Source organism: Apus apus, chromosome 3 (genome assembly GCF_020740795.1).
Source record: "Apus apus isolate bApuApu2 chromosome 3, bApuApu2.pri.cur, whole genome shotgun sequence".
Classification (NCBI taxonomy): domain Eukaryota; kingdom Metazoa; phylum Chordata; class Aves; order Apodiformes; family Apodidae; genus Apus; species Apus apus.
The window spans coordinates 53,598,462-53,622,081 of record NC_067284.1 but is presented as its reverse complement, the minus strand read 5'-3'; the positions used below and the strand labels follow the sequence as shown (position 1 = coordinate 53,622,081).

The 23,620-nt window shown below is 43.5% G+C and overlaps 1 protein-coding gene across 2 annotated transcripts in view; it reads right to left on the bottom strand.

The window, feature by feature from the left end:
* The window catches only part of SPRED2 (sprouty related EVH1 domain containing 2), a 70,933-nt gene that overhangs the window by 9,385 nt on the left and 37,928 nt on the right, over window positions 1-23,620 (bottom strand). For both annotated transcript variants that reach the window (XM_051613222.1, XM_051613223.1), the window contains exons 2-4: window positions 22,877-23,054; window positions 21,350-21,518; window positions 18,473-18,537 (exon numbers count right to left, since the gene is read on the bottom strand). In XM_051613222.1, the coding sequence (XP_051469182.1) occupies window positions 18,473-18,537; window positions 21,350-21,518; window positions 22,877-23,054 (412 nt within the window). The remainder of the gene's footprint in view (window positions 1-18,472; window positions 18,538-21,349; window positions 21,519-22,876; window positions 23,055-23,620) is intronic.

The window sequence follows — 23,620 nt, the reverse complement described above, 5'->3', positions numbered from 1 at the left end:
CTTACCTCTGATGTCATTACAGAATAGATTCATTCTGTGTGATACAACATTCAAGGATGACTACAACAAAGAAGAAAGACTCATCTCAAAATTATGAACTAATACAATCTGTGGCAGCTTGTCAGAAATTGGTTGCCAGAGGGAAATTATGGAGCTCTGTCACTTGTAACTTCCAGAAGTGCTCTCAGCCAGCTAAAGCATTTGCAAGTTTGCTGTCAAAAAGAATTGTGGGTCAAGCAAGACTCAACAGCTTTTCTTGCCCCTCTAGGATTTTAATGGTTACATGAGATAGAGAGTACAAGGGGAGACAGAAGTATCATTACGTTGAAGAAGTAGTTTTGCAAGTAATGGTCCCAAAGGAATTGAAAACCTGTGCCAGCCTGGCCTCTGCAAAGCACAAGCCCTCTACAAAGTGACCTGCTCCCTACTGCCATGTTCTGCTTTGCTCATCTTGCACTGCCATGCAAGTCTGCTCACTGCATCACCTGTATCTGAGGGGGACTGTCGACATGCAGCATGGAAATACAAAATTGGGTGGGGGCTCAAGGTCTCATCTTTACCAAGACAGCCTTCTGCATTAGCCAGACCTCCTTGCAGCAGCTTCTGTGCTGACTTTGGGAAGCCTGGACATGTTAAAGAGGAGCCCACTGCCATCTTGTAATCTGAAAAACATCAAAGAATCATGGAATGCCAGGTTGGAAGGGACCTCAAGGATCATCTGGTCCAATCTTTCTAGGTGCTACCATAGTTTATATGAGACAGCTCAGCACCCTGTTAAGCTGAGACTTCAAACTGTCCAATGTGGGGGAATTCACCACTTCCCTTGGGAGACTATTCCAATGTTTGACTCTCCTCATGGTGAAAAATTTACCTCTTGTGTCCAACTGGGATCTCCCAAGGAGCAACTTGTGCCATCCCCGGGACAAGAAACCCCACTCCCTCACCAGCTCACGGTTTGAGCATGAGCGTGGAAAAGTGACAGCCGGCAAGCTGCATCCTCCTCCTGGCTCCAGCCCAACCACCTCCAGCTGAGACCCACACGTCGAGCTCCCTGCAGGCAGCCGGAGCCCTTTGTTTGTGTGCTCTGCCCAGGTGCCATCCCTTGGGAGCCCCGGCACAAGCCAGCTCTTCTTCACTTGGCCCTTTTCATTGGCTAGAGTAAGGGAAAACACAGCTGTGCTATCAATCCGGAAGGGAAAAATGATAAAGTCGGCACAACGGCACAGCAAGCGAGAGGATGGAGCTGTGCGCCAGCCTGAAGTTTATCTGCAAGAGCCTCCACTGTTTATGAACTTCACAAAGAGGAAGTTTCAGAGTTATTTCGGACGCATGGCAAAGAAACTTCCACCTTTTCAAAGAAATTAAGATAAAATATAGTCTCCCAGAACTCCCTCAGCTTAATCTTGCCAGAACAAGTCCTTCCTTTCCCCTCCAGCTTTTCTTTTTCTTTTTCTTTTTTTTTTAAGCCTAAAGAGATACAGCACACAGAGAGAGAAAGAACAAAGATCCTAATTTTTGTTTCAAAACAGCTTTTTCTCTCTATTCAAGAAAACTAGGAAAGGGAACAGGTCACGTTTTCCATCCATCTCTAAATGTGCCCCGTATACTCAGGACAGCTCACTTCAAAGTAGGTTTAGATTATCTAAGCATTAAGAAAAAGGTTCAGCATGAAAAATCTTTTAAGATTTGAGACTCCTGTCTTCTGAGCTCAAGCTTTTCACTTGTCACAGCAAGATAATGCCATGGAAGAAAATGCTTTTGTCAAATGTATGTTTGTTTCCTACCACTAAAGACAAGACAGAAATTGTAGGGAAGAAAATAACTTCCATATATTTTTCAAAATTGACATTCTCATCCACTGAAGAACGCTGGAGTTAAATCTAGTTTTATTGCCTCACAGAGAGGCTGAAGGAAAAGCTTTGTGTTAGATCATATTCCAGTACAGTTCAAAGACAAATTGGCTGTACACAACCCTTACAGTAAGCATGGATTACGATTTTTTGAAAACCAGGACAGGACTATAATTTCTGAAATGTTTGGACTGTTTCCTAGTCACCACTTACACAAATACCAATATAAAGCACAGAAAGCTAGCTAGTTTTACTGCTACCTTTTTTTGTTTTTATTTTTAAGTTTTGTGGTTATAGCTTTTAGTGCCAGAAAGATGTTAGTGGCTGTGCTGTCTTAAGTCAGCAAAATGTGAGGTATGTGTAAACAAAGATTTGGTGCACAGTATCATTTCCACTAAGCTGATGTCAAACCCGATTCTGCCATCATCAGTCAGTTCTGTGTGGACCACAGGTGTGGCGTAACAATTCACTTTGAAGGAGAAAAAAGAATATATGAGAATCAGGCAGCGTCAAATAATACAGAAAACGCTCAGATGTGGTAAGGGGGAAACATCAGTGAGATTTTGCTGTTTCAGTACTTGCCAGTGATATAAGGTGTCAGACACATTTCTGCAAAAGCAGGCATTTGAGCAAAGAGAAATGCCTGCAAAAGCCAGAGGACTGAAGTATGACAGTACCCCATTTAGCTTGGACTCAGCTTAGGACCTGAGGGGATCCACACCTATGATACCACACGTATGATACCTCACTGCACCACTGGGCCAGAGCACTGCTTCAATGGAGGGAATGTCTGTGCATCAGGTACTTATAAGTGAAAATGAGAATGCTGTAAGGTGAAAAAATCCCAAACCACAAGTCCCAGTTACTGGGGCTGCTCCCCAGGCAGCACAGCAATCCCATGGTACAGGGGTAAGAGTGGGATGGCTCTGCCTGCCTATGAGATGCCCAAGTCCCTGTCAATCCAGTGAGCTGAGAAGAGGTAAATCACTTTAGCAGCATCTTTTTACCCAAGTCCTGGAACTGTTTACCCCAACCAAGTGCTTAAAACCATCTAGGAACAGAGGCAGGCTTCTCCTTTTTGCAAAAAGGGCTCCTTTGATCTGTTTATGCCTTGGAAATGACATCTCAAGTGTGGCCTACAGCACTGTCAGGATGATCAGCTGCCCAATATTTGAGTTTGTACAGCTCCACAAAGACTTGCAAAGCCTTGCTCCTCTAACAAGTAACATTAGCCACATTACCACAGCTGTGCTCTGCTAAAGCCATGAGAGATGGCCACCAAGGTCCATACCACTTTGGGGAGGTAATGCTCCCTGCTTCTTACTCCCATCAGTCCCATCACCTTGCTCTGTGTGCACGCTCGTGCGGAGAACTGCAGGAACCCAGTCCAATGTCTTTTGTATCAACTACCTGACTGTAGTTATCACCCACCACTGCTGATGGCACAGAAGGGTTTCCAGGCAAATCAGGGAGCACTCTGGGGGGTTCAGAGAGAGAGGTGGGTACAAACTCCTCTTCAAAGTCTTCCCTCTTTGACCTGTTTGTCATCAGCTTAGTGGCAGCTAATTTGGAAAGCGCTACCTCCTAACTTCAAGGTGCTAACAGTGACCCTGGCACATCCACCACTGCTAAAATGCTTCCATTTCGGATCATGGGTAGGGATGCTGGGAAAGAAAGAAGCCAAGCTCAGCTGGGAGGTATTAAAACACTGCACGTGCGCAGAGGAGGGCGAGAGGCTGCGCTGCTGCTGAGTGTAGCCAGGAACAGATGGCTCCACATAACTCACCACTGAATCTCAACCCTTCTATACAGAAATTTCAAAGGCTGGGGAGGGAGAGGGGGAGAATAAGATCGGTGGGGGAAAGAAACATGCTAACGATTATTAGCTAAGCCAAAAGAATCAGTGCACTTAATCCATCATTAATGTCTTTGCTATACACAAATGCAACACTTCAGCCTCCGTGTTCAGTGGTGCACTCCTCCTATATAATACATCAGGATACAAACAGAAAGGAAAAAGCAGTTAAATGCAAACTTCCCACAGCGGGCTGATATGGTATTTTAAGAAGCCAGTTTGGGGTCATTTATTCACACAGTTATGAGCATCCATGTTATTTTAGCTGGACTTCATCACCAAAATAGATTCCAACAGCTGATGCAAACTTTTAAAATACCCTCTTCACATGCACTGCAAATATGTCAGGCTCTGCTTAAAAATGCAGTGGTACTTACTTACTTCTGCCTTTCCTTCTCCTTTTGCTAAATGAGCCAAAGCTAGAAAACTGCTTCCTATAATCACTTTTAATTTTTGTAAAATATTTACGAGAATCAAGACAGGCAGACCCTTGGTAAAACACATTAGGCAGGTGAGGGAAGGAAAAAGGGCTATTTAGATGCAGTTGTTTACAACACACTTCTGTGCTGGGCAGAGGTCCATTTTAAGCTCCCTGGACTCCTATATTCTGTCATTCATCCTCAGTTAGTACCGAACACATGCCTGAGGGTGGAGGGAACACCATCCTGCAGTATTTTGTCAGTCAGAAGGTTGTTTTTTTTTCCTCTGAAGAGATAAAAGAGGGAGCCTGCCACTTTAAAGGAAAATAATTCTTGAAGCTTCATATAAAAGCACATTTCATTGTTTAGCTTTACCAAACTCCTCTTTTCCAAACTCTCCAAAATAAGAAACCTCAATCAAAACAAAACATCTGAGAGGAAGCAACCAAATTATGGTTAGACTAGTTAAACTCGTTTGTGTACTCCAAGCTGCCTGAACTCCTTGTGTTTTGGATTTCTTTCTCCTTTTCTACCTGCTACATGAGACAACAGATTCAAACCAGATTTACCAGAGTTTAAACAGCACATAGAAATTACAGGATCCTTCAAGAACAGCAGTCATTTGCTGCGTGGTTCTAACTCAGCCCCCTTCATTTCACTGCAAAACAGATGCTCCAGCTCAGCACCAGGAATCATAGAATGGCTTAGGTTGGAAGGGACCTGAAAGATAATGCAGTTTCAAACCCCCCCTGCATGGGCAGGGACACCTCCCACCAGACCAGGTTGCTCCAAGCCCCATCCAACTTGGCCTTGAACACTTCCAGTGAGGGAGCATGCACAACTTCCCTGGGTAACCTGTTCCAGTGTCTCACCACCCTCAAAGTCAAGAATTTCTTCCTAACGTCTACCCTAAATCTACCCTACAAATGTCTTTCCTAAATCTACCCCAAAGGCTTCTCTTCCCCTCTAGATCATGCAGAGAGCCTGGGGTGCCAGGGGTAAGCACAGATTTTCCTGCTTGCTCCAGACCTGCATCCTTCTGGTGCCACCAGTGCTGTGGAATTCCCATGGGAAGCTGTCAATCATTGTTCTGTCCCCTGGCCAAGATTGCCTCTTTCCAACCATGTTTATACTCTGCACAGGGCTCACTCCACCAGCCACCTTCAGAGACGGCACCTGGGGCTGGGTGAGACACCCCAAATCCAGCCTGCGTCCCTGGTACCTCCTCCTGTCAGTGCTCCAGGACAAAGTGTTCTGTTCAAACACAGCAGCCAGATTACAGCTTAAAAACATATCTGCTTGCTGAAAGCAACTTCCTTAGGTTATATATTAAATAATGGAAAAGGCCATTTTCTGTCTCTGTGAAATTTTCAAGCGCCTTGTGGGTAAACAAGGACGGTACACTTCAAATGCATGTTGCATAGCCTGGATTAAAGAAGAAACCTAATGGGAAACTACAGTAATATAAAGTATGTAGTTTCAAGGTAAAAGCATAACATTTGGCCATAACACACTCCCACCGACATTGCCTCAGCTATCCTGTCACCTTCTTCCTGGCTCACCTCACCCTCCTGCCATGTGCCACTGAAAAGCAAATATGAGGCTCTGGCTGAGAAAAGCCAGCCAAATGAAGATGAGGACGTTGGGCAGCCTACAACAGAGGTACGCCCACAGTCGGAAAGACCTGCCACCCATATTACTGTGACATCCACAAAGAAGAAAAGAAGGGTTATAGTTGTAGGTGACTCCCTTCTGAAGGGAACAAGGGGTCAGATATGCTGGGTAGACCCTCCTCCCAGAGAAGCCTGCTGTCTCCCCAGAGCCCAGGGTAAGGACGTCACCAGGAAACTTCCTGGTTTGGTACAGTCCTCAGATTATTACCCGCTACTGATCGTCCATGTAGGTGGAGAGCAAGCTGAGACTTGCAGTCTTAAGATCAATCAAAAGAGACTTCAGAGCACTGGGATGGGTGGTGAGGGATTCTAGGGCACAGGTTATCTACTCGTCTCTTCTTCCAGTTGCAGACAATGACGCTGGAATGAACTGACAAATACAGTCTGTTAATACATGGCTCTGTACCTGGTGTCACTGCAACAATTTTGGCTTTTTTGACTGCAGGATGGCCTATACAGCACCAGGCTTGCTGGCATCTCATGGGAAACACCTTTCTCAAAAGGGGAAGAGGGTCTGTGCACAAGGGACTGTGGTGCTGATTGACAGGGCTTTAAACTAGGTTTGAAAGGGGAGGGGGATGTAACTGGACATGCTAGTGAGGCCCCTGAGGGTAGCAGCTCAGCATTTGTGGGGCAGTGTGCTGGCATTTTTTAGAATCAGAAGGCCTACCACCCCCCAAGAGCAAAAACTGAGTGCTCAGCTCCCTCTGAAATGCTTATACACCAAGTCATGCAGTGTGGGAAATAAGCAGGAAGAGTTAAGAGATCTGTGTTAGGTCACAGGGCTATGATATAATTGCAGTTTACTGAGACATAATGGGACAGCTCCCAAGACTGGAATGTTGTCATGGACAGCTACGTACTCTTTAGGAAAGATAGAACAAGGCGAGGTGGTGGTGTTGCTCTTTATGCACTGAGCTCTATCCAGGGCGGGAGGAAGAACATGTTGAAAGCTTGTGGGCAAGAATTAAGGGACATTCAAATGTGGGTGAAACTGTTGTGGGTGTCTACTATAGATCATCAAACCAGGAAGAAGATGCTGATGAGGCCTTCTACAGACAGCTGGAAGTAGCTTCTAGATCACATGCCTTAGTGTTCATGTGTGACTTCAATCACCCTCCCATTTGTTGGAAAGACCAACATATGTTGGAAAGGTAGGCATACTCAGTCCAGAAGCCTCTTGCAGTGCATTGATCATAACTTCCTAATGCAGGTGGAGCAATGCGCTGCTGGACCTTGCATTAACAAATAAAGAAGGTCTGGGTGGGGACGTAAGGTTGGGGACAGACTTGGCAACAGGAATCATTACATGGTAGAGTTTAGTATTTTACAAGGAAGAAGCAGGGCAGTAAGCAGGATTGCAACCCTGGAGTTCCACAGGGCTAAATTTATACTCCTCAAAGATCTACTTGGAGGAATCCCACAGGCTAAGACTCTCAAAGGTAGGGAGCTGGTAAATATTCAAATGTCACTTACTCCAAGCTAAAGACAGGTGCATTCATAATATTCTGTGATTCTATGGTTCTTGTCTCAATTGAATGATTAATTTTGCAGTAGCAAAATTAAGAAGGAAAAAAACATGAAATACAAAGCCAGGCTCAGCCATGAATGCATTAGAACCCCCTTACTGGTACCACTGGCACAAGCACAGTCAGGGTATGCAGTGAAGCTATCCTGCAGAAGGCTGTGCACCCACAGCCAGCAGGTACGCAATGAATTTCAGGCAGCACAATGACTACCAGTGTGGTGGGGGAGGATTTTTGCAGCCTGCTTAGCTCATCACTCATACGCTTTCCTTTGAGCCAACACTTCTGCTTCTCTGGCCCTACAGAAAGCTGCCCCGAGGTTCTAAACCATCAGGAAAGTATTAACTTTCTTTTATAAGGCTAGTTTGTGGTTCACTTGCCTGGGCTGGCTCAGCTGTGCTGGTAAAGGAGGACTGTAGGAGCCCCTCTCCACTCTGCTGGCTCCCAGCAGCGCTGAGGATGCACCAGTCCAGCCGCATCCTGCAGCTGTGGCCTCATACACAGCACTGAGATAACCCCTGCAACCTCATTCCTGCTGCCCCATGCCAGCCCCACTCTTGGCACAGCTGGGCTGCAAAAGCAAGGGGCAGGGGGGGAACTGAGATGGCTTTTCATGGGCCTCCTGCCTCAAATCAGGTCCCCCTTACATAATGCTGAAGAAACGCATTGGGAACTGCAGCTGAACAAAAGTGAGGCCAAAAGAAGGCGGCCACAAACCCAGCCTGCGAAGCTCCATGGTCAAGTCCAGGTAGGCAAAACTGCCATGCTGCAAACGCAGAAAAGATGTGCTACACTTGCAGATGCTCCTCCTGGTTGAAGATGAGGGATCCGAGCTATGCAAGGGAAATAGCAAGGGCCGTGAAGGCTGCTTTTGGGGAGGAACAGCAAAGCCTACCTTCAGCAAGGGGTTCCAGGAATAGCTTTGTCAGCAGCAAGCGATTCAGGCTCCACTTCTGGATGCTGACCCTCCTACATCCCCCCTTTATCTGGGTGTCTGCTGTCGCCTGTGGGGCATCTTAAAATCATAGAATGGTTTGGGTCGGAAGCGACTTTTAAGATCTGGGGTGGGGAGGTTAGAACTAGATGATCTTTAAAGTCCCTTCCGATCCAAAATACTCTACGATTCTCCGATCATCTAGTTCCAACCTCCCTGCCATGGACAGGGACACCTTCAACTAGACCAGGTTGCTCCTAAGCCCCATCCAACCTGGTATTGAACACTTTCAGGGAGGGGGAATCCCTAACTTCCCTGGGCAACCTGTGCCCATGTCTCACCACCCTTACACTAAAGAATTTCTTCCTAATGTCTACCCTGAATCTACCCTCTTCCAGTTTAAAGCCATTCCTCCTAGGCCTATCACTACAATCCCTTGTAAAAACTCCCTCCCCAGCTTTCCTGTAGGCCCCCTTCAGGTACTTGAAGGCTGCTATAAGGTCTAGACCCCCCAGAGCCTTCTCTTCATCAGGCTGAACAGCCCCAACACTCTCACCCTGTCTTTGTAGCAGAGGTGCTCCAGCCCTCTGATCCTCTTTGTGGCTCTCCCCTGCATTTGCTTCAACAGCTCCACGTCCTTATGTTAGGGACTCCACAGCTGGACACAGTACTCCAGGTGGAGTCTCAACAGAGCAGAGGGGAAGAATCACCTGCCTTGACCTGCTGGCCATGCCTCTTTTGATGTAGCTCAGGATATGGTTTGCTTGCTGGGCTGCAAGCACACATGGCCAGCTCATGTTGAGTTTCTTACCAACCAACAACCCCAACCCAGGTACAGGACCTTGCACTTGGCCCTGTTGAACTTCATGAGGTTAGCATGGGTCCACCTCTCAAGCCCATCAAGGTCATTCTGGATGCTCTCTCTTCCCTCCAGCAGGTTGACCACATCACACATCTTGGTGTTGTCAGCAAAGTTGCTGAGGGTGCACTCAATCCCACTGACCATGTCAATGACAAAGACGATAAACAGGGATTATCCCAGTAACAACTACTGAGGAACACCACTCCTCATTGGTCTCCATTTGGACATAGAGCTGTTCTAAGCTCATCCACATTAAAAAATAATCCTTTTTAAAAAAGTAAAAAACGGAAGAAAAATCTCTTCCCCCTCCATTTTACTAAACATTAAGAAAAGGCAATTTTATCTTGCCTATGTTTTGCTTCTGACACATTTGTGCCTTAAGCACACAAATGCACTAAAGCATTCAGCTCCAGATGAATTAAAAGGGAACATGCTCATAAACAGCTTCACACTTTAACTCATCAGAGTTTAAGTACCTCACTACACAACTAAATTACCTTTTTTTTTTTATTAAAAAAAAAACAGACGTGCAACTAGCTGATTGCAAGTGTGAAATGGTGTTACAACACACACAGATCATGAACTCATCAGCTAGAAACTACAGCTAGGATGGCACCAGTCAATTCCCCTTAGGACAAGGAATCCTACAGGCAGGTTTCCTAGCGGCCCTTCTTGTCCCAAAGACACAGGTGACTGCTTATTCCAAGAAAACTGGCTTTTGGGAGTCAAAAGATTACCTGAATGAATGCAAGTCTAGTTATATCTAAGCAAATAATTCAGTAACAGTATAAAACCGTAAGAGCTGACACACTAAAATATGCCACCAGATCATAATTTAAGCACAGGGAAAGGGGAAAATGGGTGTTAAAAAGAGAAAGAAAAAAATACAAAACCCAGACAAAAATCTTCTTTGAACTGCTGAGGCAAGCTGAGAAAAACCCAATACTTAACTGGTGCAATACTGAGAAGTTCTGGCAAGATACAGCTACAGGGAAACTTCCATCACGGCAGAAGATCGTATTTCAGTTTCCTGCAGGTCCCAGCTCAGGACCAACCGTGTTTGTATGTTGGAACAGTGCAGAGCCAGAAAATACACAACAAAAACAGTTTTGAGAGGAAGAAGCGTGACAAGGGAAACTGCTTACCCTCAGCAAGGTAGCTGTCCTGGTTTGAGCCAGGATGAAGCCATTTTCTTTTTACTGGTCTGTTGTTTTTTTTTTCCTTCAGTGAACTCTTAAGCACACAAGTTTTCCAGCTAGTGGACTGGTAACACTGGGATGTTTATAGATACCGCTGAGACATCAAGGACACTCTGCTCTGCTTAGGACAGTAAAGTAGTAGAAAAGTTGTATCTGCAACCCTCCTCTAGGGAGGAGCAGACTAGATGGACAGCCAAGTCAGCCAGACATACTACATACATATATATACACGTAAGACTCAGTGTAAGGTCAGGCATCACGTAAGTCAAGCCCCTTCCTTCCTGCTTCTTCTTCCCTTCTCTTCCAACCATGGCCAGCATCCAGGGGAGGACTCCATCTCTCCATCACCATTGATCCCCAGGCTCATGCATCCCTGACCCTCGTAACTCTCCCCTCAGCTCCTGGCTGCTCTGCCGCTCTCTCTGGCAGCTCCAGGACATTTCAGAACTGCTCACAACTCAGGAGATGCTGTGGGAGTTGCTGGGGGTGGAGGGAGGCAACAGGGGTTTTGCACATTCGTGAACACATTTGTATATATTTGTACATATTTCTTTTATCATTAGTATTTAATTAAAGCTGTCTAGTTTAGTTTTCAATCTGGAAAGTCTCTCTCCTATTTTTCTCTCTCCTTCCCTAGCTGGGTGGGAGGGGATCAGAGCATTATTGTCACTGGTTTAACTGTTGATCCTGAGTCAAACGGTGACAGTAGCTCTACACATCCAAGTCACGCTATAATTAGCTACATAAAAACTACATGACAACAAGACTTGGATATTCTGCTGGCAATACAGGTATTTTCTGCTTAATAATTTGTTACTGAATGACAGATGCTCCTCACCTTGTCGTCAGACACCCCAAATGCCCCAAGCTCTCAGTGGACTGATACTTGCAGGAAAGGAATGCCTACCATACTTAAGATAATGTGGGGGAAAAAAAATAATAATAAAAAATATATATAAATTATATATATATATAAATAAAAATCACAGCCTTTCTTTTGGGTCTGTTTTAGTGACACCAAACTCTTTCCTGCCTTTTCCACAAAGTGCACATGGGTGCCTGCGCTGACTGAATTTTCTGACTGCATTTCCAACGTGTGCCCTCTGGCACAGCTGTGACTGCCAGACCTCAGGAAGCACAGCAGTACTGGTCGGGTGATCACCTCCTTGCCAGGGACTCTGGAGTTCAAAGACTGTGTGTGTTAAAACAACCAGACTAATAGTTTGGTTTAAAAAAGGGGGAAAAAATAAATAATTGTTTTACTGTTTTAAAGCCTTAGACTGAAGTAGTGCCAAAGCAACTGAAGTTCAAGGCATTTGGGAATTGTGTTAAATGGCATATTCCTGATCTGCAGCAAGAAAAGCCTGCTTTGCCCACCAAAGATTGACCTGAAAGCAAAAAACTAGTATGATAAACACAACAGAGCAATACATAAACTGTGTAAGGCCTCTGCTTCTCCCTCTTTTCTTTTAAAGAAAGCAAATAAAGCTTAAAATGTCCCCCACAGTTCTGTCTCCTATCAGTTCCCCTTAGCTTCACTCGATATACATCTCACAGATCTTTTACATACATGAGAATGAACAGATTTTAGGTACTGCGTATCTCCACACCACAGCCATTTTTGTATAATCTTCTGTCCAACAACAGACCGCGAGGAACAAGGACAATCTACAGGCTGAAGTAGGTAGTAATTGTCCCTTTTGAAAGACTTAAAGAGAAGAGCAGCTGCCACCCCAGATCACAGCAGTGAGACCTCCATCTCAGCAACAATCATTATTAACTATCAGTGAGTAAAGCTTGTACTGGTAGAAAGAGTAAGAAAATAAATGGGCTGATTTCCAGCATCACTTAAAAGAAATGGGAGGTCCTGGAGGAAAGAGAGAAACATAACACTGTACAAAACCTGACAGCCAGAGAAAAACTTTCCACTTGATGTTCCCAACTGAAAAATCTCTTAGAGCATCATTTTCCATTCCCATTGAGTGACACGAAATTTGTTGTGGGCAAAGCTGATCTGAAGAAAGGCAGGAGAAAAGGAATAAAAATAAGCTAGCCTTAAAATAGCTGGATATTCAGGACCTTTTCACTATTTCAGTGGCATCTCTCCTACCTCCTGACTCCTGGCATAAAAGCAGGAAGAATTCCACCAAGAAGCTAAAATACTCTGGTATTAATGGGAGGAATTAAAAGAACAATTAAACCTCAGATAAACCAATGACTTCAGACTCTCGGCCTTCCTTAGTAGTCAGTCTGCTGGAAAAAATCAAGGCAGATTTCACAGCACTGAAGTGTGAGGAGTGAAAGCCATGTCCAGACATGATGAGCAACTGCTAAGTTGGTGTTGCGCTGAGCGTTCAAGTGTCGGACAGGGATGCCCAGAGCACTGTTTATAACTTGAGAAACCCAACCATAAAAAAAACCATAAATAAATCTTAGTCCCGGTCATCACTCAAAGCCAGGAAAGGATTTTTTTTTTTCTTTTTTTTTTTTGAGGGAGGGATTCAAGCCTGCTGGTTTCTGCCTGTGAATTTTACTCTTCTTGGCAAGCACTTTCCCCCCCCCCCTTAAAATCTGAATTAGAATAGCTGTGATTTACAATGCAAGCCCAAAATTCAGACATCAGAGGATGTGGCTAGCAGCAAAGAATCTTTCAGCCATACATGCACAGCACAGCTGTGGCTGCTGAGCAGGAAGAGTAACATAGGTAAGGCCATCTAGTCCTTTCACTGTGACAATCCCCTAATTGCTTTGCTCAACCTTACAGAGCAAACAAGGTGGATTTGCTCACAGCGACAATCTAAGCACCGCACCCTACAACCCCTGTACAGAGCTCTGCTCTTCCAACAGACTTTCTTTTTCTTTCTGTTACTTTATCTTAGCCTTAAGAAAAAGGAAATTGCAGACTCTTGCTGCTCCTCATTCCCTGAATGCAACTCATGAAATAAAATCCTGCCAGTCAATGCTTCTCTACTTTCAGGAACATTGTTTTCCATAGAAGGGTGGGATGAGAGATGCTCCAGCATCACATGGAACTTGCAAACATATTCCAAAGTAATTGGACTGGGTTTCTACACAACTACTTTAAAGAAAAAGAGCTGCAGTGTTCTTTAAAAGAACCATCTGAATGTGAAATGACCAAGCCAGCAAGAAAAATTAGATTTAGTGTTTATCTAACTAACATAAATCTTATACATTTTAATAGTGAGGCTGTAATGTGCTTGAGGCCCACATGGGAGATGAAAGTAAGGGAAAAGGTTTCATGGAAAGGCAGCAGGGAGAATTTTTTTTTTTTTTTAATTAAGGAACTAGAAGACATGCAAGGAAAACCATAACGTTAACATCTGCCACAACCTACACTGTACTACAGTGGAGAATGGATAATTGTCTGTCTTTTAAATGATTGTCAGCAGTGTCCAAGCCACACAACAGACTTCCTAACTTGAACATACCTGAGCACACGAGTACAAGTTCATGCTGAGAAAAAGCACATGGAGCACAGATCACTCCAAACACACAACTTTGTGGTGAATACATGGGTTTGAAGATTTTTGCTGGAAGCCCATTGTGAATCCCAGCACCCTGACACTGTACAGAGAAGAAAAGTGGTGGCAGCAAAATCTGTCCACATGACCTTGGTGAAGCAGAATATTTTCCCTGTCTTGTAGTTGAGAAACCAAGACAAACAGTTTTGTGGGTTTTTTTTGCTAGGAGTCTGCAAGAGATGGATCGAGTCTAGGTGATTTGAAACACCACCCTGCAGCTAAGCCACGCACCTCTAGATTGTATCTGCTCTACCTGCAAAATTCTGCTTATCTCATTTTGAAAAAAACCCCGATTTAAAAAAATTGTTAATGACTACATGAAACAGCTATGATTGTAACATGCATATCAAACTTAGTAAGGTTGGATTTTGTTGCCTTCTCTCTTTCATTCCTGTTAACCCAGGAGACTGCAGTAATTTTTAGGTTCACAAACTAGAACTGACGTGGGAGCTGTTGCTCCTCCTGCCAGTGGGTGCCCTTTCTTTAGCACTAAAGCAGGCACAAGGCTGAAGATTTATGTGAAAAACTCGTAAGTGATGTTTCAGTTTCAGCTGAATTGGTCATAAGGTTTCAGAATGGACACCTCTGCTTTTTCAGATAGGTTGCTAAAAGAGACCATATTTCAGGCACTCTGCAGATTCTGGAAGACATTGACCTTTCCTTCCTTGGAATCAATTCACATTTTTCACTTCATGGTCATGTGGGATTATTATCTGTAATTGAAAGTAAAAGTGTAGATTAAGGAAAAAAAATTGCACAAGAACTCAATTATACAGCAAATTCTGTGGCTAAGGCACTTAAATATTTAGTCCTTATTAAACATTATTTCTGAAATGAATGTTAATTAAAGAAGGCTGAAGATTCAGGCTGGATGGATGAAGACAAACAGAAAAATCTCAGATCCTTGCAAAGACAATGCTTCCCCCAATGGAGACAGGACGGACGGCTAGTCTTACTCAGATTGCATCTCTTGAGAGGACGATTTATAATGTACAAGACAGGAGAAATTTATTTGCTAACATATGGAAAACATTTATAGGCTCTACTGAGGACCTGGAATTAAAGAAACACAACTACATATTGTTAAAACTTCTAAATGGAGATTTCATTTTAGAAGTGTTTTCCCCTCAAGTCAGTGACATTTATTTCTATACACCTTTGCTTTCTTCCCTGTTAGGTATGGATTTCAGAGCAGGGGTTTGTATCAGTTTATCTAGTTGCTGTAGGTATAATCCACAGGAAAATTATTAGATGGCAAAGTCCTGTTTTTACAAATACAACCCATGTTTCAGAATGATGGACGGGGAGCCTACATGGTAGGTATGGGGCAAGGTACTGTCGCCCAAGCTATGGCCTTGGCACTGCAAGTTACAGTGACGGGAGGATATAAGGCTAAAGACACCAACAATACTCCCCCAAGCAAAGGGTCACATACCCACAGCTGCAGATAATTTACCCCTTTAAAATCAAAAAACCCTCCACCTTCTGGTATAAGAAAATGATCCTCCATTAAGCCACACAAGATGATAGCCTGAGGGAGAGCTCTGCTGCTGGGGCAAACCTTCTCTTCCCCATGTAAATAACTTGCAGGATGCCCGGAAGGGTTGCATGCTGGCTGACAAATAAACAAAATGGCTGATGTACGAGTTGGAAGCACAAAAATATGCACAAAGTCATCATCCCACAGAGCCATATTGAAGCTAACAGGATCCAGGATGGTAAAAAAAGCTCTTTGTCAATCAATATCCAACAGCCATATCAGGGTCACTGCTTTTATGTAATGAGGTGGTTGTTTTAAAGCCATGGCCATTAAATAGCTGGTACCATTACACAATACACGGTGCAAACATCAGTGCTGACGTGCAAGATAAAGCTGGGGTGGCCGTCTGCAAAGCAGCAGAAAAGTGAAATTCTGGACTGCTGTGGTTGAACAGATTGAAACATCTTCAAGGAGGGACAGGACCTCGGGCCAAATATTTGAGGCAGCAGCGCAGCAGCGACGGCTGGGATTTTCAGAGACGGGTAAATGACTGATTAAATGACTCAATCATGCAGATGCTTTTGAAAATTCTGCCGCACACAGTTAAGTTTATTCATGCATGTGTGGGAGAGGGGGAGGACTGTGAAGATTTTAATAACCACCCTAGGAAATAAAAAAGAACAACTGTGATTTCTCTTTAAAACAGAGCAAAAAAACCCCAACAACCCCAAACCCTAAAAAGGTATTGCTGTGTCTGGAGGGAAGAGTTTATAGGGAAGTTTTAATGAAGTTTTTTTATGTAAGGATGACCAAATGGACCATAATCCACAAGTCAAAAAGAAGTGCAAAAAAAGAAGGAAACAGAAGGATAAAAATAAAACAGATCACAGCCCTATCAATTTCTTCCAGTCTAAAACCCCTCCACACTTCAGTCTGTTATTTCTGGCTTATGCAGACTTCATTCTCCACTATCACCTACTGGGATTCCCAGATAAATGGGGAAGTCAAGAACTTCAAAGAGCTTAGGACTGCAGTAAAAGGAGAGACTTCACCCAGAGAAAGCAAAGTAGTATTGAGGAAAAAGATGCTCCTAAAGCCTTGCTTTTGGAACACGACAACCTGACATGACAGGTTGACTAACAGCACTACACAAGCTCCTACTATTGGTGTAGTCCTCTCACCACCATGGAGATCATGCAACATGCAGACATTGCTGCCAGGCAGGGCACAACTCCAGGTGTGAAGTCACCCTGGATCCCAGCAAGGCACCAATGGCAGCTGAGGTTTCCCTCCTTGCTAATTGAGTAGCTTGCTCCTCCTTCTCCACTGAGCATCCTACCCATAAATACCTGCACAGCAGGGGGTTATCTGTCACTTCCCCAGGGGTCAAGCAGGGGGGAAAATGGAAGTTTTGGCTCTTCACTTTGAATGCAGGAGTAGGAGTGATTTTTATGCAGCTGGAGCACCATCCATCCAACTTTCCTAATGTAAAGCAACACCTACTTAAAAAGGCAACAGCTTCTTCCTCTGGCAAAAAGCACCCTACAAGTTTAAAAATCAGCACTCAACCACAAGACTGAACTTGTAGAGAAATTCAGGAGCACTCTCAGGTCCCTGAACATCAGCTGGTTGTATTTTAGCTAAAATAATCCCTTCCTATTTCCACAGACTACTTTTCACTGCTCTAACAGTATTTCTTCATCTAACTCAGCAAGAGCTGGCACAGGTTTGCCCAAGTCGTATTTTGACAGTTGTCCCCTTTCCAACAAGCAGAGAAGAGCTGCACCCAAGTCCACCGTGACATCCAGCCCCAGCAGAGCAAAGCTCACCCAGCGAATCTGGGGACAAAATAGCACAAATTGGTAAACTGCTCTGGCTCCAGCAGTGCCTCCCCTGGGTCTGTCCCATCCCAATGCCTATAAATCACTTCTGGCAGGTAGTTGGGAAGCAGCTGCTAATGATAGTTTTGCTGCGGAGTGCAGGAAGTCACCTTTTAACCCTGCCTGCTGTTGTTTGTCTCCCGAGCAGTGACAAAAGGACAGATGCGGACAACATGCCAGCTGCTGGGAGGATCCAGACAAAATGCAGCAGGGAGCCTGCCCTGGTCCCTTACCCATGAAACATCACCCTCAAAAACACATTTTGGCATTGGGTGCTTCCCACTGCCCTTTTTCAAACAGCTTGATGCCTCTCCTCAGCTTTTCCTCGTTCACCCTAAAGATGCAGGGAAGTATCCCAAAGATAACTATAATTCAGATTGCTGCTACTGTGCTGAGGATGTCCCACCTACCACCCTCCTGCCATCCAGTCCCCACCTGGGCCATGGGACAAGAGGGAATTTATAATATAACTAACACACATACATGTGTGTGGGGGGGTGTTGTGATCAGAGATGAGCAAATAAATTTTTAATAAGAGAAAGTATTCTTTTTAAGCATCTGCTTTTCAGCCCATGGAATATCCAAGATCGGATTACAATTTCATCTGACTTTATTTATTTTTTTTCCTTTTAAAGTGTGCAAGTGTAGCAGGGACAGTAGCTTCTTCTGTTTCAGGAAGGCTCCACAATACACTTTAGACATTACCACAAATGAAATACAAGCAACTCACTCCTATTTAAGTCACCGCTGGTTAGGTAGATGGCATGCTACTGTGCCTTCCTCCAGCTGAAAAACAACTTGTTTGAACTTTCTACATTTCATGCATAAGTGAAACACCTTTAAAGTTGGCTTTTGTTAACAACTGCAATTCAAAATCTTATTTAAGTATAAATAAGAGCAGCAGCCCCCTACTTGAATTTGTGGGAAGCTTCTCAGGGATGGAGAGAGATGTATTAACAGGTGTGTGCACAATTCAGACTAAGCCTAAGAAATTTGAGGGCGATTATTTCCCTCACTTCTAGCCCCGATAACATCTGCTCTGTCATGCTTTTCACGTGGCTACAGGAAGCCAACAGGAAGCCAAGGCTTTACAGTCTGCAGAGAATTTAATTCCATCAAATAAAACACACCCACTGGCCAAACCGGCTGGCAGCTGGGAGCCAACCCCAGGGCATAAAAAGAAAAATCCTTTCCAACTCGACAATGTAAACTGGACCATAAAGGAGAATGACTTTGGGTGACATATACTTACTGTGAAGACATCATCATCACCGACCTCAGCCTCGTTGTGAAGCGTTGATGAGGAAGTCGTAGACCCTAGAAACAAAAAAAACAACAAAAAACACAGCTTTTTAAACACAAGACGTTCCATACAACTTTTTTTTGTTTTTATTAGGCTGGTAAACATTTGGGTTCTCAGAACTTTGTATGTTGGAGATGTGTAAAAGAGTGCCTCAAATTAAGGAAGAAAAAGCCATCTCCTGGGAGCTGGGTTGAAAAGGTAAAATCAGAAAGTGTTTCTTGACATGCAACTGTATGGCTGCCAATGCTAATTAACTATGTCAAAAATAGCAGTTAACATTTCCAATTACAGAAGATTTTAACTTCTGAAGAATGGTAAAACTACGTACGGATCAGTGCTTAAGACTAGATGCTCAGCTGTCAAGAAACTATATATTAATTATTCTTCACATATTCCCTAAATCTGAGGGAAAAAGGACTTTTTATTTAAAAAAAAAAATAAACTGCATTTTGACAACTAAGAGCTAGATTGGGGTTTTTTTCTTCTTCTAATTTTGGAAGTTGTCATATATTGAAAATGTCTTCTCTGTTATCAGCTATTTCTCAGAGAACCCCTTTGCTCCACCTAAGTAAAGTATATGAAAGGAGCTGAAATGTATAAATACCACAGACAAGAGCAAAATACTAGGGTACAGTTCTCATTAATTCCATGGCAATTGTTTAAAAAGACATTATTCCACCCTCTGTCCCCACTCAATGAGTATCCTCTCTCCCTATAATCACTTGACAGCCTGATTAGAGCAAAAGGGCTGTGAGGAAGGTGACACATGCCATCACTGGACTTGGTATTCAGTTTATGTTGTAGTTAAAAGGGGGTGACCCCTCTCTCCACCACTGACTGAGGGTCCTGAATCCCCTTCCTGACCAGCCTCACCCCTCATGAGGCTGCCTAGGAGGGTGGGTGAAGCAAGATGGTCTGGTGGGGGAAGAAACCCCAAGTCAAATTTTTTTGTTGTTTTTTTTTATGTAAGCCAACTGTCATATTGAATTAGGGCCACACCACATCCCTTAACTAAAATAGTTGAACAGTTTGTACCACATTCATTCTGGAAATTTTTAAAAATAATGTGCTTTATATAATGCTATCTGCACCAGCCTTGGCTGCTCTCAGTTGCATCATCACGAAGATGTGCACAGTTAAGTGTGAAAGCCCACTTAAAACACTAAGTAACATTGAAAACATTTGTTCCATTTGCTACATTAGCTTTAAAAGTAAAAAAGCTAGACACTCTACCAAGCTGCACAGGTTTCCTGTACTTGTGCACAAAGCTTCTACACTTCTGATGCTACAGGGAACAAACTATTGGTTAAATATTAGTAATAAAGCAGTGATCTAATGAAGTGAAGTTTCAAATGCACAGTTTGCTGTTCTTAATATTACCCGCTAAATTTGATCAACTCCATGAACAAAATATGAACGATGTGTGCACGAGCCAGTTATTGTTTTTCATTCAGAAAGCCTTATTTGGAAGTTAAGGAGGAACACATTCATGAGGATCAGCCTGTGCTGTTAATGGGATAAATATAGATTTGCTGATTTTTGAAGTATTCAAGATACAGCAGAACCGGGTTTTATACACCTCCACTGTAAAATGGATCAGAAAGAGCCAAAGAGGAGTTGCCATGTACCAGCATCTCCAAAATACCACTCCACACAGCCGAGTTACCATCTCCTTGAAACTCTGCACAATCCTGTGCTACTCACATAAAACATCACTTTTATGACTCAAAATGCTTCCCAGTTGTAGTAAGCAAGAAGAAGAGAAACAGAAGGCAAAACTAACTTCTTCACATCGATAGCACAGGAAAAGGCAAATGAATTAATAGTTGAGAAGATCCTTCTTCTAACTCATAAGGTATTTACCAGGAAAGAGACCTTGGGGATTAATTCTCTCCCAGTATCTAACATTTCCATGTTAAAGCAAGGACAGGGCATCCAGAAGGTTAAGCTGTCTTATGGAGCTAATGTCCTCAAAAAGAATCCACATCTGTATATATATTTGAGCTAGTATCCTCAAAAAACAGTAACATCTGTATACAAAAATATACCAGTCACATTGGGTGAGAAGGAAAAAGGCTTTGGACCACCGAGTCCCTACATAAAGTGGCATGGTTAGAAAGAAAAAAAAAGCAAGCAAAAACCCCATGAAGACTCAAATTTCATTAATATAAAGTACTATTGAATTATAATGGTATTAAGATTGCAATGAAATGTGAAAAGGAAAAAATGATGACAACTTCAAAGTACAGGCAATTCAAACACATTTTTTACAAAATTAAAAAAAAAAAAAAAAACCAACAACCCCAAACACAAAGTCTTAAAGAACTATCCATCCAACTAAGCGAATGCAGACAAAACTAATTAGTGCAAAAAAACAAACACAAAACAAAGTTTTATTCAACTCCAGGCAGGAATTCCTACTATGATTTAACAAAGATTCTGCAAGATGAGATCTGGCTGCATATAAATAAGAGCCTGGATTGTCTGAATGGCCATCACTAGTGTGAAACCCAAGCCTATCAAAAAAAAGCAGTAATGACAGACTTGATGATAAATAAGTGGGGAAAGTCTGGTTAGACCAGGCCAGACAGGATTAGAAAACACTTGGACTGAAATCCCTTCTCCTTAAGGGATAAGAAAACTCAGTGCTTCAAAGTAGAGCTGGAGCTTGCTCAGCACAGGACAAGTGCCCAGCTACACTTAAGACATGTGCACAAGAGATGTCCAAGGCCAAAACCCGATTTTAAACCCATCCCTCTTTCCCAGCTCCATGACTCAACCCCTTCCCTGTTTTTCCAAGGGTGGAAGTGGCCACCCCTGCGTTACCTTCAATGAGGTCCTCAATGGCTTTCCTCACTCCTCTGTCAAAGGCTCGAGCGTCGGCAGGGCTCTGAAAAGTTAGCCCAAACTTTCTGTTGTCGACTTTCCAGTGGTGGAAGGTGGGGTTCGCCTTTGTGTACACCAGGTCCTTCTTCACAAAGCACTCAAGCACCACCTGGGAGGGCACGAGTCCCAAAAGAGGAGCAAAGTCACTTTTCCCACCCCAAGGACAGAGCCAGCACAGTCTCAGCCCCAACCTAAAAGCAAGCCAAGTCATGCCTCATGTAGAGGAACATCCTTCCCTACCAAACCATGACTAATAAACACCAGACACTGTAATTGTTCTCATAACCATCACACATTCATCTTTGCTTATGCTTTCGGAAGGTCCTTTCTCCCTACCGTAAGTGCCTATTTTGGACTCAGATCCAACATGGCACAGGTTACAGCTAGTGAGGGCTTGGGTGGAGGGAGAACCTCTTCCCTCAAGAATTTTGCTCAACAGAAATTTTATCTGTCAGCAGCAGATTTAAGGAGGTGCTGCAACACTCACCCTCACCTTTTTTTCTCCCTCACCCCCAGCCAGGATCTTATCTCAATCTTTGCTGTGCCAAAAGACAGCTCTAGGGTGATGCTCAGGGAGAAGAGGAATGGCTTGTATGTCTTACCCCATCCCCTGAAACCAAAAGAATGGCTCCAAAATAGTGTCAAAAAAAAGCAAAATAGTATTGCAAAAGACAAACTGTACTTCAAACAGCTTTAAAACACCAGTCTTTTTGAAAGTGAGATAATTTCTGACTCAAATAATGTATTTTTTTTGTCCAAAGATTGAACTCACAGAGCCTGTGCAGGGAGCATATTTTAAAGTTAGCCCGTCTCTTCACGGGAGCAAATATAGAGAAAGGAGATTACAAACTGTAACATCTAAAACGGACCCTGGAAACAGGAAAAAGGTTTTATAAATCTGATTTGTGTGGGGAAAGAAGAGAGCTCCTTTTCAGATAAACAGCTAGCAGGAGAAACTGAGTGCGTCAATTCATAAGAGACAACTTGTCTTCGTATTCTCACTCGGCTCCTTCAAACCCTGAACGGCACGCAGCATAAATAATTCATTGCCATTTTAAAGGCTTGCACTGCATTACTCAGTGAAATGTGACTGGCTTCACGGGTTCTTTACACTTTGATTCACTTCTCAGGTACCTCTGCTAGGTCTTAGGAAAAAAAAAACCAAAACAACAAAACAACAAATCCAAACAAAAAACAACCCAGGCCCTTTTTCAATCATCAATGGACATCTTTGCACATGGATGTCGAAAATTTACCTGCTCCTTCCAGGTGGCAGCATGACAACCTAGACAGCAGAAGATGGCAGTTCTAGAGGAGAATGGGTTTGTTTTGCCCAATCTGGTGCTATCTGCACATACCTGTTTTTTTTTAATTTAAAAAAAAAATCTTGCACAAGAACACAATAGCAATAGATTTGGGATAATTCTCATTATAAGAACAGACAAAAGTTTAATTAGGTTCTATTACCAGTTTGTCTTTCTGCCTTTCACCATGGATTAGAAATCCACTTCTTCCATTGCCCTCCGGGTACGTGACCTTGCAGACGCCAACTCTACTGAGACCGCCTCCTTCTTGCGGCAACCATCCCCCACTAGAGTCATCTCGGGTCATAACCACAGCTTTGACTCGCACAATATAGCTGTCACTGCAATGGTAACAAAACAAAAACAAAACAAAACCTTTTGTGAGCATCATACAATCTCGTCAGGGTGGGTTTTTTTGAGAGCAGTATTTAGGCAGCACTGATCCAGTCCCAACACTGAGTTTCTGCCCAGGATGGAAGTCCACCTCCATAGTGGATGGGCTTGACTGCTCAAGCTACCTCAGGAAAGAGACCCATGAAACAAGAATGGAATGGCCTGAGGTTTCCAAATACCAACATACAGATCAAACAACCCATCATCCCAGACACTCTTTCCCTTATGCAGTTGGGGACAGTGACCAAGAGAGTGCAGTGAGTCAAGCAGCACCCCAAGGCCACTGCCCATAGGGGGTGGATGCACTGGGGCATCAGGTCTCTGAAGAGCTAGAAGAACATGGGAAGCTCAAATAACCCATGAACAAAATGTTTTAAGGTTTTTGTGATAAAATTAGTGAAGAGGGAAAATGACACTCAAAATTCCTCTGCTACTAGGACAGACTTATGGGAAAAAAACCCACAAGTGTAGCTCCAGCTGGTACCTCAAATGAAAGGACATGGGCACCACTTCA